Raw genomic sequence first — 18144 nt, 5'->3', positions numbered from 1 at the left:
CCCTCGCCCCGGGCGGGGGGACCCCTCAGCCCTCCCCAGCCCTGCCACACTCACGGCAGTCCCGCTCGTCGGACTTGTCCTTGCAGTCCTCGTCCCCGTCGCACTTCCAGTTGAGGTGGATGCACTCCCCGTTGCCGCAGGGGAACTCGTGGGCGGCGCAGCTGCTGAGGGCGCCGGCCTCGGCGCCGCACCTCTCCAGGGCCTCGTCGGAGCGGTCCTCGCAGTCGGGCTGGCTGTCGCACACCCAGGGCGCCGGGATGCACACGCTGTTGTTGCACTGGAACTCGCTGGGGCCGCAGGTCAGCGGGGAGCACTTCCGCTCGTCGCTGCCGTCCCCGCAGTCGTCGTCGCCGTCACACACGAAGATGATGGAGATGCAGGACTTGTTGCTGCACTGGAACTCGTTGGGAGAACAGGCTGGGGGATACAAACAGAGGGGTGAGCCGGGAGGTCTCCAGCCTGGCCCTCAGTGCCGGCCTGAGCGCATCAGGAACGACCGCGACGGGGAGGGTGAGGATGCGAAAGCGTCACCTTGGTGTCCTAACCCGGACATTTTTCACAGTAGTACATTATGCAGCAAGGAGGAGGTGAAGACACGGTGGTCATCTCCCCAGCCGTGCCACAGGGTGCATCCTCCGTGGGCCACGGGAAGCCCCGAAGGAGAAGGGGCAGGAGGGCTGCCAGTCGGCACCGCTGAGGGGCATTACCACCCTCCTCACTTTCACAAACACTCCATCAGGTTTCAGGATTTCACAGTCTGCCTGGTTTTGGACATATTAAGTGGGATGTGTAGGGTAAATATTTAGTGAGTCGAGCATCAATTTAGTTGCAATCTGCCAGTAAGGCCCTTCAGAACAGGCTGAATGCCTTCTCTGGAAATCACGACTCAACATTAACATACAAATGAGGCGTTTGTCAGCTGGGAAGTGGAGTGCTCTCCTCTTGCAGCCTAATGGACAGCAGAACCAGAGAAACTGCTCAAATTAAACTTTCAGGTACTCCAACAACGCGCAGTTCTCAGTCACTTTACTTCAGGAAGGTGTGGGGGAATCAAACCCCTGAAGAAATGCTCCATAAGTACTTTTAGGTAGTTATGTAAAAGAGAATTCAGCTTCTGCAGTTTCAGTCATCTATGGGAAATGTATGGATTTAATAAATTACAAGTATAATATATACATACAATTTTTTTTTTTTTAATGTTGTAGCTGAGAGTCTTTTTGCCTTTAGAAGCAGAACTATTTACTGCCATATCTGCAGGTCCCTACAACAAACCACACAGCTCAGATGGTACCAACCGCTGCAATGGCAAGTGGCAATGGCAAGTTTTCCAGCAGCCTGCTGGAAAGCAGCAGAATCTCTGTAAAACAGTTGTCACACCCCAGCTTTCAGCCAACAACAGGAACCCAGTGATTGCCTCCTGAAATATTATGTGTGTTTTTCACCTGGGAAAAATCTAGCAGTTAAGAACACATTCTAGCTTGTGAGCTCACTGGGCTCTGTGTGTTAGCTGTGGTTTTACATCAGAGCATGACAAGTACACTTCCCCCTCTCCCGCCCTGTGCTCTGTCCCATTGAGTCCCGCGTTTCCCAGATGTTACTGTGTCTATCAGAGTAGCAATCTGTCTACTCTGGAGAAAAAGATGTTTGCCTTGCTTGGTGCAACGCTACCATGCACTGCCTATGACCAAAGCTCCCTCCAGCATGGACAAATGTTAAAGACAATTTCAGCTGCACGCTGCGGTGTGCCCAACTTGACACCAATAATTAAATACAACAGAGTGTAGTGGTCCCCAAAGGAGCACCTGGTGTTAGACACTGAAGTATCATCTGGTCCAGGCATGTTGCTCAGGCTCCTTCAGTACTCAGTACAGTATTTTGAATATATAGAGATGCCCTCAAGAGGCAACTCGTGTCACCTACCCTGGCATAAGTACTGTCCCTTGGAAGGGCTAATAATTCTCCTCTCCAAACAGAGGGAACCGAGATCATACAACTAACATTAGGAGATAAATCCCTCATATAAGGACCTGAAATAACAGCAGAGGCTGGTGGAGAAGTATCTAAACACCACCCCGCAACAATACTTTTGCATGGCAGAATTGATTCCACTAAAAAGCTCCAGCTTTAACTCAAATTCTGCCCTTGAGTTTTCATTGAGTACCTTATCCCTTAATTAGAAATAAAATGATCTATTAACCCCAGTACACAGCTGTGTAGCCTAACGGTCTCTTCAGATGATGCATAATGTAGAACTGCCAAGTGGAAATTTTAGGTACCAGTCATAATTTTACCAATCTATTTAAAAATGGAAATGAGAAACAGGAATACTTCTAGGACTATGTGCCGTTTCTGTACCAGATGAAGGCTGAGAAGAAGAAATTGCTTTTCTGGCATTATTTTGATGACTCTTAGAAACAGCTCAGTGGGCAAAATTTTGCATAGTCCTTTGATCGCTAATTTTTGGGCAAGGTTGTAATGATTTGCACACTCCAAATGTGCATTAATTTCCTTTCCCCTAACTGCACTGAGCCTATCTTTCTTCCCCTGATGTTTTCGTGGTCCCACCTCCACCCCTCCTTCTGTCTGTTTGTGTTTCCCTTCCAAAATCTGCTGCGTTGGCAAATTAGTGATGATAAACACACGTGTGGGACACAGACAATGGAAGTTTGCACAAAAGCTCCTCCCTCTGCACCTATAAATCCCAGTACAGATATAAAATTACTGATAATCACAGCCAGAAAAGAGAAGCAGTTCAGCTTTTGTAACCTCTCAGGAGGACTTTCTCAGTGAAGCTTGTGAATTGCTAGCTAGAAAAATCGCATGGTCATGACTATTTTATTTCTTTTTAAAAATTAAATTTAGTGTGATGACAGCACTAGAGACTACAAGTTCTCCCTCCACTGAACAAGCACAGCAGTCTGGCTGCTGCTAATTCCTCCTTCCCACCAACACAGTCCTTAGGTGGGGATCAACTTCTGCAACTCAGTGGAGCAGCTAGAGCCAGGGGCAGTGGCACCAGCAATGAGAGGATGTCACCTGCACTGGGACAAGGCTTAGGAGGCAGAAGAGCAGCTCTCTGGGCTTAGATCTTTCTGCCTGCAATTACAGCAGCCATACATGGCTGGGACAACCAGTAAGGCTGGTGGGCTGCTAGCAGTGTGCCACAACAAGGAGGCTGCTGGATGGCCACCAGAGCTGTCACAGGGCCACTGCAGGGCACTCACTGGCAGCCAGTGGCAGTGCCAAATGGGAGCACATGGTCTCTCACCACAGAAGGCTCCTCAAGGCACCTCCTGGTAAACTCAAGAAACAAAAATCCCCTTCTCTTCAGTTTTAGACCTAACAACCATCTCCAGGCCAGCTCAAAAAGGACGGTTCCTTCTGTGTCACACATGCCTCCAGCAGAGTCCTCTGTCTCTGTGGGCAGCTGGCTCTCCTGGCTGGCCAAGGGAAGGTAGATAACGTCCCAGCTCCTCTCACCCTTCCGTTATCCTCTCTGACAGCTCAAATCTGCAGGGCATGCCAGGATAAAGCAAAGGCTGCAGCTTCCAGCCACTCGGGAACTTGCTCCGGCACAAACAAGCAACTGAGGAGAAAAGCTGCTTACAACCCCTCTGTACCTAGGCAAGAGCCAGCTTGCTTGTGCTCCCCGAGGTCCCTGCTGCATGGTTTGGTGCTGAAGAACCTAATAAAAAACACCACAAACTACTTCACATACCACCTGGAGAGCTGAGGTTGAGGAAGTGATGTACAGGGACAGTTTACTCTTCATGTCCTTTCACAAATCTGTCAGACAGGACCTAGATAGTCCCATCACTGCAGCATTTCACTGCCTCCAGAGCATTTCATTAGAAAATATGCAAATAGTAATTAAATGATCACTGGGGTATTTCTTCTTCGGCTAAGCAATTTGTTTGCATTCTCTAATTTTGTTACCCATCCTGTTGTAAGCTTACTCATGCAACACAGAGGAAACAAATATTAGGTTGCTTTCCTTCATTCCAAAGAAATTAATAAATACCATTCTCTAAGGTGCAAAACCTGCTTCAAATATGAAGTGATCCCAGTAGAGATCCTGCAAATGTTTATCAAGAAGAAGTGTTTAACCAACAGGCTTCAAAGCAGTAAATAGGCATAATTATAAAAGCAGTTTTGTAGAGTACTGTAATCCATGAAGGTTCTTCACAGTTTTAGGAAGCAAAATATCACATATAAATAATGATGTGCAAGTGCTCTGGCCTACAGACAATACACACCAGAGGTGCTCTGCATTAATCTCTGCCTTGTACTATATGCCAAGACATGGAGCACAATTGTCACAGTTTTTGCCTCCAGCTGCAGTCTTGTCACAGCTCCCGAGGAGTGTGGAGCAGAAGCAGGTCTTCAGACAGAAGTTTAAAAACAAAAAAAAAAAGATGATTTTGCAGTTGTGGAGTTAGTTTCAGTACTGGCTGGTTCTCTTTTGCCCGGAGACAGGATTTAACCAGAAGCTTTAGTGAGTAGCTCGGTGCAGCAGGGACAATCTTAGCTCAGGCACTGCACCAAAAAATTGAGATAATTCCACCACATGCTTTTTAAGTGCTTATAGAGAAAAGTAGAATGCTCTAAAGATACAGAGCACTCTTTGAGAACTGTAATTTCAAAAAGTAGATATTTGTACATAATGATGTTTCTACAATGGACATCTCTACCAAGCATGGATCCTCGAATCTGGATAAAACTCAGACTATGAAATAAACAGCATATCCATCATTAACAGGAGCTGGGAATTAGGTACAATGGACTGCTGACACTGCTGATCTTTAAGTAAAGATTTTCCAGCTTTTCAGTAGGAGTCAGATATTTAATTCATCTCTCTTCTCCAAAAAAGTCAGTTCTGCTTGAAATTACATGAATTGCTTAAAGAAAGATAATGATTTGGTAAAATTTGTGGTAAAGTGGATAACAGCAATTGCTGTTTCTGAAGACAAGAAAATAAGATGAATTATTACACTGTATTTTGCTGACACCCTCCCCAAAGCAACTTAAAGAAAGTGTGGCTCAAAATGTATTCTCTGACAATGGACCTTCTAAAGAAGGCAGAGGATGATTTGTGCACACTAACATTTGCACTGAGGGGGGAAGAGATCTGCTGTTGATTTATCACTGCTTCAACACTTGCAGGAGAGGCTGATGGACTTCACAAACTCTCCCAGGCTGTGCGGCTTAGGATCTGAGCTCCACAAGGCTGCAGGAGTGGAATTCCTGAGCTCCATCTGCCCAGGTATTCTGCAGCAAGTGCAAACCCAGCTACCACAGCCCACATAAGCTAACCTCTGAGCTGGACAATGGATAAGGAGGTCACAGAGTCCAGACAGACCAGCTACCCATGTTGTTATCATACTAGTTTTATTTATTATATTTTCAGGCTTAATTGTATCTAAACTATTTGTTTTGTCTGCAGACATTTGGTGTGCTTACCAAACATCTGAACGTTTCATACACACCTTGGGTCAAACACCAGTCTTTAAAGCATGGCTTCATCCCTAGAAGGACAAGTTTCCCACGGAAAGCTGCCCTCCAGAAGAACAGCAAAAGAGATGGAGGTAAATGAAGATGACCTTGAAAAAATGACAGGCCTCCCATGGAGGGAATAACGCTGCTGAACGGCAGTCTCCCACAAACATGGCTGTTGCCATGGTGATTGATACTGCAAGGCCCACACAGAGGAAGACTGCAGCAGGAATAGTAATGCCTGATATTGTTCAGTTCACTAATGTGGCTAAAGAGCCATCTCATGCACTCCTGCAGAGGAATATTTGTGTGCACTCACTGCCTCTGCCACGCTGCTCCCCTCAAACCCAAACGAGTTATTTTCCTATTCTCTGTAGCAGTATTTGCATAGTATTAGTTAATTATAACGGAGCAGCCAGATGCCAAAGCCCCTGCTGATAAATAATAGTTGGTTCAAATATGTATTTACTAACTCAGAATATATTTCCAGAGAATCACATATTCAATCAAAGTGGTTTAATTTTCTCAAAATAGCATTAATTATGACCCCACAATTTACAGAGAGAGGCAGCTTACATACAAAAGGTATTTAACACTGAGTTTATTCCCTGTCTTTAATCTTGCTTAAGTGCCGTAAGCTTGTAGTCTCCTTAATTTTACTTCATACCAGAAAAGTGTTAGGAAGTTTATTACAGGTCCTTCTGGCTAAATGACTGAAAATGACCTCAAAATAAGAACAAGGGAGTCCAGTGTAGAAGGGTTTAGGGGAAGAATAAAGCAGGTTGGGAGAAAAAAAAAAAAAAAGGATGGTCACAATGCCTAGGGTAGGCACTGTGCTGCTTTTTGCTAAATTCTGAAACATCCCATAGGGATCTTGGGGGGATAAAGATATTGGTAATACTCTTATATATTCTGATTGGAATATAATCAGCTGAATCTGATTGGAGATGTTTGGTACTAGTCCAAATTTAAATGGAAAAAAAAAATATGCCAGAATGTGTTTAGTGGGTTTGTTTTCTGACTTCAAAAATTGGAACCTGTACAGGACAGGTTCACTCCTATTCCCTCAGACATGACTTGCTTATTAAAATGGCAGCTTTACAAATTACACCAATTTGGCAAATCCCTTGGAAACAGCTGATAACATCCAAGAAACTAGCACCTGCTCTAATATTATCACATAAAATTTTGTATTTCTGAGGAGCAGATAAACGTTTCTCCAGCAACCAGAACAAAGCATTACTGAACAGGGCCCTGATCCTGTAGCAGCACACACAACCCTCTTGGATTCAGCAGGTCTGGTTATGAGGATTGCCTGCACAGCACGTCCTGCATGACCAGGAGTTAATTTTGCCATTGCAGAACTTAAATCCCAGACACTTTGCCAGGAAAAGCCTGCTCCATACATCTCACCTTCACCCCAGTGACACAAGCTGCCTTATTACACCTGCCTGTTTTCTCCACTGCCTTCTGGTTCATTGTGTCCAGCTCAGGACAAGCGTTGGCACAACTTGCTGTATTCTCAGAAAACGTGCAAACTCTCTTGTTTTTTTTCCTGCCTGGGAAAGGTAAGGAATCCAAACCCATGTCTGTAGGTCTGCAGCTGTGTTGCTGTCCTGCCACTTCATCATCACCCACACATTCCCACGCACAGGGACGGCACCAGTTTAATCAGTTTCCCAAACTGAACCATCCCACCAGAATCAATAGAGTCTTTTGTACTGCCATAACTATAAAGGAAACCTGGAGCTTTGTAACAATCTACAATACTTCTCTTTATTGAATGCAGATAAGGAACAAGGGAGTGGCAACAACACTACAAAGCTACGTGCACTGCTACTGCTTGTGCAGCTGCTCCCATGTCATGGAAACTGTGCACACCCCAAAAGGACTCCTAGAGTTCACTATTAGACAAATATCCACTGCACTTAGAACACGCCACTATTAACTCTTCTGGAGGACTGACAAAGCAAGAGAACATGGGGAGCTGTCCCATCTCCTCCCCACTCCCCCCAGTTTATCCAACTGTCTCTCATGTTTCTCTGGGAAGAGTGATCCAAAGTGTGTTTAACGGTAAGTTCAACAAGAATTTAAAAGATGCTTTTGAAATAAAGTTTGCAAGTCACCTGAAGTGGAGAGCACCTTAGAAAAGAAGCATTGAGGATACAGTGAGACAACTGGCATAACTCAGTGCAGCCAGATTCAAGGTTATGAACACATACTATATTTTATATAGTTATAAAAGTTTTTATAGATTTTACCAAGTCTATAAAGAAAAGACTACTCTGATGGTTCCGAGAGAGGGAAGAGATTGACAGATTTTCCAAGAAACAACCAGCCCTTAATCATTTTCAGTTATGTGATATTAGGGGGACAGCTATTATTTGATGCAAACAACATACCCACATAATGTACCCAGAATTCCACAAAAGAATGGCAATCGTTTTCAGAAAAAGCGTCTTATACTTTCCACTCAAATGGAAAATTTAAGCAATGAATGACAATCACTGCAATTAAAAGTGTAAGGGTCATATGCTAACTGCACTCCTATTAATAGCAGTGAGATTTCTATGGCATTAGGATTTGCCCTTCAGTTTCTGCAGCTTTGAAATAGAAGGCACCGCTTTGCAGGATTTGGGCTGAGATGAAGAAGCAATTATAAGCAATTATTAAAATAAGCAATTATTTTAAATTTCTTTGAAAGCCAAGTGTATATTGTGTATTTTATTTCAAGCTAAATATGCCCAGTTATATTTTATCAAATAACTTTTTTGCAAAATATAAGCAAAATTAACACAACCATTTTATCTTCCTCTGTATCAAAATAGTGTACTTCAGCCAATAAGAAAACTTTCAAATGCTGTTTTATCCATTAACATGACTCATAAACCATCTTTTTTTTTGGTTTTGCATCAAAGATTACACAATCCTCGCCTGCGTGGGACTGTACTGAGTTCAAGGTAACTGATTTTGATTCTGTCTTCAGATCATATGTTCAGGAAGCATAACTGTTAAGCACTCGTTAATTAGCGTAACGCAGATGGACCCATGGCCACTGAAGGATGGAACTCCTACCCACATATCTGCCTTCCCAACACCATCCTTGGCACTGACAGCCATAGAAGATTCTCCTTAATAAAACTAAACAGATTCTTCCTTTTGGATGAATAGGTTCAGAATTATAGCTCCATTCTTAAGAAGAAAGCACTTCAGGGACGTGAAATACAATCGTATTTTGGCAGTAAGAGGTGCAATTTCTTGGCTATTTCAACTGCATGAGCTCTAACTGTTGAAAGACAGACTGCTCAGAAGATAAACCTAACTACAGGCCAGTTCTGGATCCTCTGACATTATGACATATGAGATTGGAAAGAAGAATCAGAGACAACTTCTCCAGCTAAAGCACAGAAAGAGTAGCAAGACCAAGCTTGTGTGTGCACAGGTAATGTGCAGTCCAGCAGTATTTTGCTTTCCTTTTAATTATCCACAAATCTTTGTATAAACCCAGTTCTTTCATACCACTCTTCCCCATCTCTGAAAAACTCTCATTTGGGATGTGCAGGACTTGAGTGCTTGCAGTGTGTTCCTTGCATCTATCCTTTTTTCCTAGCATACCTTCAGGGAAACATTGTAAAAGTAACAAATTCTAAATTGTCTTCTTGTCCTACCGTGTTTTTGTCTGTTGTGCTTTAAAGAATAAGCCACTCATGGGACACACCGCTAGGGACAATTTCTCTGTCACTGAAGAATCAGCACAGAGCAAACGTGGAGGGGCCATCACCAGAGGCTGCTGTCATGAACCAGGCACCACTCAGGACTAGCAAACTCTGCTGTCTGTGTTCTGTTCCAAACCTAAGCCCAAGAGACAGCAGTAGTGAAAACAAAGCCATTTGGTCCCAACCATCTGCAGGTAGAGCCCTGCTACAGCTTAGGCCACGGCTTTAGGGTTTAACTCTGGACTTCTGCAATGACTACCTTACCTCTTGCCTAGGTTCATGCTCTATTTTACATTTAATTACAACAAGCATCCAATATATTAAAAATGTAACCACCTGCACTCTTCCTGTAAGAGTGTAATTAAAGGTAACTACCTATCTCATTTTTCTTGCTGTTTTGTTCTGAAGGAGCTCAGGACAAATATGATTGTGGGCTGAGATTTTTCCTAAATAACAATGGGGATTTTTCTGCAATTACTCCTGCTTTTGAAGGAGCTCTAATACTTTAAGCAGTGATAAAGTGGCAGCTGTACATGTTTAATTTCTGAGAGCCAGGGCATAATGCACAAGCATTAATCCCTCCAGCTGTCCAGTAATTAAACATCATGTAAAGCCCAGAGGATATCATTGCTGTGTTACCTTATCTTATTTATGAAGGACTTTCATTTGTTAAATCTATAGTAATTTTCTTTCCATTCTTGGAAATAATTGTAAATTCCTCCAGCATGGCAAGTGAACTCAAGTTACAGCTGCCTTCTACAAAATGACAGGAATTTCAGGCCAGCCATGTCTCTTTTCATCACATGCTGAAATAATAACGAATAGTGAGAGCAGACAAATATTTCCTCTACAAGCACAAATGCAATACTATGGGCTTTAACCCCACTGAGACTGGTGGGTGTCTCAGGGAGAACACATGGCAAACTGATCCTTTGGGTTTGACTTCCCTCTGAGGAACAGTAAGTACATCACTGTGCACTGAGCTTGTGAATGAAGGTAATCAACAGAATTAGTAAGTTTGATGAAAGCACATGTTATCAGGGTACAAAAGAAGATAAAATTAGTGCTACATTACCACCAAGTAAAAACGTCTTTGTAGGACCTGGGGAGATATGGAATGGCAGAATCAGTATAGTTAAAGCCCCACAGGTAGCACTGGAAATGTGACTAAGATGCAGCAAACAAGTACCTTTTACTGCATGAAGAGGAAAATGATGCTGAAACAACATGATGCTCTTTATGGCTACAGTATAATAATAGAACAGTTTAACTGTCCACAGAAAGGTCAGTTCATGTGAGAGCAGGTGCAAGAAGACTGTGTAGGAAGGTGGGTTTAGATCAGCTTTGTAATTTCCCCACTTCAGCTGGCTCATCACCAGGTGGATCTGCTGGAGGGATCAGAGCAGCTTTAGCCTGCTTTAAATTCTGCCTTCTGCCAATGGTTCCCAAGTGACGTGAGGGCTACTAAGCAGGGCACTGGAAAGAGTTGACTCAGTTTTCTGCACTTGGACCTTCCAAGAAAAGGACCCTTCACTTGCAAGCACTGCTGCTTTTTATGGAGTCACAGATGTGCCTGGAACTTTGCCAGGAAATAGTAAGAGACAAGCTCCTGCCTTGAGGATCTTTTAAGTAACATCTACCACAGAAATGTGAAGGCTGTGAGCTAGCATGGAAATGACATGTGGCTTACAGCTGAGTAAGACTGTGCTTACTATTGTTTCCCTTATTAATTTAAAACACTTTACCCAGTTTGTTCACTTTTAATCTGGTATATTGTACCATTGGCCTGAAAAATCTAGAACTAATTCTGATACATATGGTCAGAATGAAAAGCTGGAAGGCCAAGGGCCAAAAGAAGAAGAGCTCTCACTAATGAGGCTGTCACTGTCACGAGACTCCTGCAGGAACTCTTGGCTTTAACCTTTGGATAACTTCAAGAGATGAATATAAGAACTTTTGTGACCTGCACAAGTTCCCATGGATCACTGTCTCTGTATAATAGCTAACCACAACAAACCATGTTCTGGGAAAATAGCTCATTATGCTGTCAATACATCAATGAATGCATCATTTCACTGCATTTGACTACTGGGAAAGGGGATAATGGTTCACTTCCATCCCCATCTGCAAGACATAACTTCCATATTGTGTGCAAGAAGTGGTTTGAGTGAGAACCAGTAACACAGCCAGAAGAGATGTGGCCAGAGCCTTGTGCTCTCTGTCAAGAATCCTGTCAGGAGGAGCAAGTGATGAGTGCATTAGAGGGGTTCAATGCCCCTGCCACTTGTTACAGGATGGCAGCTCTTCTGTCCTAAAGCCATGCTGAAATGCTCTCTGTGTTCCTGAGCAGCTGACAAAACACCAGTTAATACCTCTCTTAGCAGAGCTTGAACAAGTTCTGCAGCAGCTAGCAAAGTCCAGATTGACCCTGAGTTGTGGTGCTTCAATTACAGTGTCTCATATTTAATTTCTCTTTTTAGTCTCAGTAAACATGTTCCTAAGCTTGTCCAATCAATTGTGACAAAGGTTAGGAATGCTGGGAGCAGAAATCCTCAACCAGGGAAGTAAGAGGATGCCAGCACCTCCAAGGCAGCAAATTCAAGACTGCTCTTACCTTATTAACTATGGATATTTATTTTTAGAGGACTAGGCCTGACCTGTCACTATGGCACACTTAATATTGTAAAGACACAAATTCCTTCTGCTCCAAAGATCTGAAAAATAAGTTAGTTTTTTTTTCCTTTTATATACTCTCATTTTTAAAAGGTAAATGTTTGCATTTTAAAAGGTGGATGTTTGCATTTTCAAAACCTGTTTATGCACTGGAATTTTGCAGTGGACTTAAGAGTCTACCTGCTGGAAGTAAATTATTTAGGCAGACAGGCACTTACCTACCTACACGCAAGGATTAACACCTGCAATTAATCCCTGGTGCAATTACAGCCTGTGTAGACACAAATCTGGATCCCAATCACTGGTGCTTTATCCCCTACACACTAAGCAGTTCACAGCTTCTGTTGCTTCCTTGAGATGTTCTTCCTCGAAATCACACCATTCTCCTCCTTGTTCATGGGTGAACAACAACAATAAATTGCCTTATCAACCATTGATAATGGCTTCTAAGCAGTCTGATGAAGCCAGTGCCTGGACTGCTAATGAGAAGAGCAGCTTTCCTCATACTGCTACCAGAGCAGCAAAGGCCATTTTACACAACTCTGTGCAAATCTGTATTTGTAATGGGCTTCATGTGTAAAATTGTTATTTCTCACTCCAGACGTGGCAAACAGGACCCTTATTTCAGATGAATACAGTCTACTGTGCTTACTCCTAACAATTGCTTTTTACAGGGGGAGATGAGGAACTCAAAGGAAATATTTGACTTGCCTATTGTTTGAGGGGATGCATTTTTTTGCTCAGCACACCCACACTCAGGTTAGCCCAGACCTTGCTATCTGCAGCAGTACCTTTTGTCTAAAGGGGGTTACACAAGGACTGCATACAAGGCTGCAAATGCTTTCCTTCCTTGAAGGAAAGGCATTCTGAGTGCTGTTGTGACAAACATTTTTCAGATCACACAGGTTACCAATCAAACAAGTCTTCAACAGCAACCAAAAGCAAAGGAGTGGGGTGTAGAGCACCAGTTTGTTTCCATTTGTGCAAGATGCCACACCAAGGACATGGCTGATACGAAGCACAACGGAGAACCCAACCCAAACAGAAGATGCTCTTGTTCATGTTCTGTACTTTTCTCCCTGAATTTCTGAGCAGCAGCTTTCTCCCTCCAGCTGGCCATGCTAGTGCCAACACTGACTATACTGAATAAATTTCAAATTGATTCAAAAAGCAATTACATAATCCTGAGAGGAAAGATCCATCAAGAATTACCAAATCCAAAATAGTATCTGAAAAGCAACATGTTGGAGGCCAGAAGCAGACATAGGAGGAAAAATCATACTACACATGCACTGTTTTTACAGTTTTGGATAATTCTGCTACCATAATTCTGGTTTGCCTCTCCTGCACATTCCTGCAGTAGATCCTCCCTTAACTTGGACTGTGAACATTTTGACATAGGGACAAGCACTTGCAGAGCCTCAGCACAACCAAACCCTGCTCCTGTATTTGGATACCAGCACAAAGTTGTTAGTGGTACAAATCACCCACACAGAAATGCAGGCTCAAGTAATGTTCATAAACTCCATATTAAGTCCCTTTGAAGAATTATTATACTAAGAGCCAGTTATCCCTATGACGAAATAGGAATATCCACAGTTAAAATATATTCCAAGTGTCACATTAGCTTGAAGTAATAGCTTTACTAACATGGATTTAGAAAGAGCTACGGGTTTTTCTTCTGGATGCCCTCACTCACAATATCCTCAAGTCATATTCCATTTGTTTATTGCACATGCAGACTCTCAAGAGATAAATTATCCTGAGCACAAATAAACTCCCTTCCAAACGTCTATCCAGAAAGATGTGTTATTTAAAGACAAGTTGGTCAGCTCTGTAAGAGGTGCAGCCTGAGCTATGAGAGGGTGCCCTGCTCAGGGGGCTGCAGGTGATGGTGCTAAAGCTTCTTTAAAATGAGAACGAAAATGTGAGGGCAGAGGTTAAAAAAAATAAAAGGTCTGAAACTAGTAGCAGATGTTTGTTTTGGTCAGGATACTATGTGCTGCTGAGATAAGAGAAAATGGATAAAGGAGGATTCTAAACAGAGAAGAAATGGGATTGTTAACAGAGTATCAGTGGATAGACTTAGTGAGGTTTATCAGATTTGGATAAAAGAGAGGATAGGTATCAATCCTCCACAAGCTTTCAGAGTTTAAACAGCTAACACATTTGTTCTCATCCATGAGGAAAACATCTTAATTTGACAAGCAACCTCACTGAGAATGCTCCCACTACAGCCATTCAGCAGTGTCTCCTGTGTCCTTCTCAAAGCGAGTTTAATGCCTCTGAAAGGTGCTGCATCAACAGATTTTGGGACTGATAACTTCTGCTGTTTCCACGTAGCCAGGAAGTTCCAAGTTTACCTGTCAGTGTCCTTCTGCCTGGTCGTCTGGCCAGAGAATGGCCTATCCCACATTCAGATTCAGCAGCCAAACCTCAGCAGAGGTTGCCTATGTGCACCCACCAAGGTGTCAGCCTACGTGGGGACAACAGTCCTAAGGAACTGGATAAAAGGCACTAATTTATTTCACCTGAGCTACCCAACAATGATCAGAAGACAGTAATTTATCCATGGATTAAATTTCCAGTAAATTTCCACTAAAAATGTGGAAGATAAGCAAGACCAGAGATGCTGAAACATCTAGAAGAAAAACACTCATCTATTTCTAAATCCATTAATAGCAATAAATTATTACTTAAATGCTGAAATTATGTGGCATCAGAACATGTTTACATATATTTTGGGGGTTGCCTAAAGCCTTGAAAAAAGTTCAAAGCAATTTCAAGTAGATTTTTATTATAAATAAAAGACTCTATAAGACAACTCCTACTGGTGTGAGAAGCACCAGCAGCATTAAATTAGTGGAGGCAGCCAGCAGTATAAAAACTGTTTTCATTTCATGAACTCATATTGGGAAAGGAATAATATTTTCAGTAGCATTTACAGTTATCTTCTGAACTTCTATCTAATTCAAGCTTCCCATTCAAAGGAAAAAAAAAATGCACATGCTACAGACTGAACACTGGAAGTTTCATACAGAAAGCAAAAGACTCAAAAACTAACTAAAAAATATTAGCTTAAAGGACATAGGACCAGGACACGTCACCAATCAGAACAATTTTATTTCTTAGGAATTGTTCATGCACATGCACTTAATTCCACTTGAAACAGAAGGCAACATAAGGCAGCCTGTGCCTCCTCCTTGTGAGCTAACCCAACTGGAACTATGCCACAGAGGTGCAGCACAGTCACCTGCTACCATTACCCCTGGACTTCTGAGTTATGTGCAACACGGAATGCAGATGCTTTGAAAAACTTGTTGTCTAATATGTAATTAATTGAACTAATGAGTTGCATCAGAACTTCACCTGTAATAAACCACACACTGGGGTTCATTAGCAAAAGTGAGGCCGGTGGGTAGAGGGACATGGTTATTCTCCTCTAGCTGGTACTTTTTAGGTGACATCTGATATATTATATCCAGTTTTGTGCCACCCTGACGGTACAGGAAAGACATTCACAGCCTGGAGGAGGTCTGGTGGGAGTCCAGCAAGATGGTTATGGTGCTGAAGCACATAAGATACGAGGGGGCACTGAGAGACATGGGTTTGGTTAAGCTGGAGAATGTCAGAGGAAGATACTATTGCAACATTCTGATATCTGAAGGGGTGATACAGCAAAGCTGGAGGCCAACTGTTCTCAGAAGTACATAGCAAAAGGAGAAGAGGCAACAGCCACAAGTTGTTACAAAGGAAAAAGTTTATCAGGACGAAACAAAAATATTCTTACAGTGAGCAGCTAAACACTGGAAGAGGTTGCTCAGGCAGTAAAATATTTATTAAGATTTAATTTGATAAGGCTGACTGAAAAAAAAAATACATTTAGCTACAGTGCTTTACTCAGAACCACAAATTTTCACATAAAACGTATTTCATTACACAACTGAGTGTAAGAGCCCATAAGTGAAGTGAAGAAACATCAACATGTGCTTGCATGTAATCATTCAATGCACTCACCAGCAATCTAGAATTAAAAATAACATTGCTGGTATCACATGCAACACCAGAAATATTGATGAATTGGTAACTACACAGAGCATGAGATACCTTCTTAATAGCCTGGAATGATTTAAATAACTTAATAATGACAAACAGAATTATAAAAGAACAATATCAGAAAAGTGCCTTTACTTCTGCAGACTGGTAAGACTGATATTCCCTAAGTTCTGGAGGTCTGTATAAAAAGAAACTTGGAAAATCAGCTGGGATACTGAAGGGAGCCACAAAAATGAGTCAACCATTCATTCAAAAGAAAATATTTGACAACAGGAAGCATAAAGAACTAAATACGTTTAGTGTATCAAAAAAGAGCATTTGAGAAATGGCTTGATTACAGTGTAGGAGTTTTCACAGAGGGAGAACACTGTTAAAGAGCCCTTTCATTCAGCAGAGAAAGGCCTAATAAAAGGCAATGGCCATTTAGGGACTGAATTTAAAATGGGTACAGTAAATAGTGTATCATTCTCTCTCTGGCAAGTGAAACCACCAAGCTATTAATACAGAAATGTGCAGGTCTATCTATCCTACCACAGCAGAAGCTTTCCTCCGTAGGGCTACACCCTGCAGGAGGAGTACATGGCAGTAAGCTGCTGAGCTGCCACAGAGGAAGGTTTAAACATTGTTATTTAAGTCCTTACCACATCAACTGGGTATTAACCTTGATAATTGTGCTTCAAACTGACCAACTAGATTCTGCTACAGTAGTGAAAGAATACTTTCCTCTCCACAGAGTTCACTTTATATTCCCCACCCAGCTCCAACTACGGAATCCCTTTTTCCTCTCTTTTACTAAAAGTCACTACTGAGCACTGCAAATGTAGAGTGAAAGAACTTGTTGGCAGGAAAAGTCATCCCTTTACATGCAATTTGCAATAGTCACTCTAAGACTTTTAAAGTCCTAAAGGGAGATGTTGTATATGTATTTAAGTATCACTTTAACTCACCAGGAGTGCAACCAGCCTCATCAATACCACTTTCACAATCCTTCTGCCCATCACATCTCCAGGATGATGGGATACATTTGTTGCTTAGGTCTCCACAGCTAATTTTTTCAGCTGGACATACTTGCTTGGCTGGAAGAATAAAATAAAGAGAAAAAAAAACCACGTCAAATGAAATTCTAGGCATTGTGAACGTTGTTGACAATTTTAAAGTTACTTTTAGTTTGTATGTTTCAGTCCTGAGATGCTATAATGAATTCCCAAGTCAACATCCCATATGTGATCCCCAAAAGAGAGCACAATACTTTTATATGACAAAAAAAAAAGGGGTGTGGGGTGAGGAAAGCATGCCACTGTTTATTCCAATAAAATCCCAGAAAGTTCGAACACCAGCTACTCTGAAAATACTACTTCAAATTAAGTTAGGAAAAAGAAATTACCTAATTTTAGTTCAAGAGTTTATTTATACGTTTGCTATTGCAAGGCATTTTCTACATTTAACGATGTAGTCAGATTATTGTCAGTAAACCTGAGAAAAAGTGGCAAGCAGAAGCATGAACTCACCCATGTTAAGCTTAACTCTAACAGCCTAAATTAAAGGTGACTGTTACATAAGACATGAAGACACAAGAAGACCTGCAGAAGCAAAAAACCCAGTATGTGAAAGAATACAGCTATGAAAAAGATCTGCCAGATTAATCTGGAACCAAGTAAGCTGTAAAGCTCATCCTCATAACTATTTTGCATTGCCAACATTCCTCCTTCCCCCCCCACATCCCCCCATACTAGCTTAAAGAGCAAGAGATCTACATTTATTGTGACAAGGCTGCTCAAATGCATAATGTTCCACAGTTAAAGCAATTGTTTAGTATTCTGAAGTCATCATCCAGTTTGGCAGGATTTGCTTATTAAACACACCAATTTCTCTCTTTCAAAAATTACATGATTTCAAGCAGTTATTCCACTGGCATTAATGATGATGACGCTATATGTGGCTGCAGGTCTACTGAAAAGGGAGCAACCTAAATTCTGAATCAAAACATCCACATGACCCTGCCCTGATAAAGCTATTTATGTGAAGTCAATCAGCTTCTCAAGTGCTGAGCAGAAGAGGATGAAAATTATACCTCTCCTTTCCACCTGCACAAGAAGGCTGTAGAGGGGCATCTTACAGCCCCAAAGCATCAATCAGCCACTTAAGAGAGCAGTGCCATTTAATCCCAGGGTTTCTCTGCACCTTCAAGTGCTATAAGAAGCAGTTT

General features: G+C 42.1%; 1 protein-coding gene across 1 annotated transcript in view; it reads right to left on the bottom strand.

Annotated features, from left to right (window-relative positions):
• The window catches only part of LRP8 (low density lipoprotein receptor-related protein 8, apolipoprotein e receptor), a 41177-nt gene extending 23727 nt beyond the window's left edge, over positions 1–17450 (bottom strand). The window contains exons 1-3 of the mRNA XM_008937492.1: positions 17447–17450; positions 16886–17014; positions 55–417 (exon numbers count right to left, since the gene is read on the bottom strand). Of these exons, the coding sequence (XP_008935740.1) occupies positions 55–417; positions 16886–17014; positions 17447–17450 (496 nt within the window). The remainder of the gene's footprint in view (positions 1–54; positions 418–16885; positions 17015–17446) is intronic.
• Positions 17451–18144: the final 694 nt, after the last annotated feature.

Source organism: Merops nubicus, unplaced genomic scaffold (genome assembly GCF_000691845.1).
Source record: "Merops nubicus isolate BGI_N331 unplaced genomic scaffold, ASM69184v1 scaffold16430, whole genome shotgun sequence".
NCBI lineage: Eukaryota > Metazoa > Chordata > Aves > Coraciiformes > Meropidae > Merops > Merops nubicus.
Note: the sequence above shows the minus strand (reverse complement) of the source record. Positions and strands in the feature narration are given on the sequence as shown.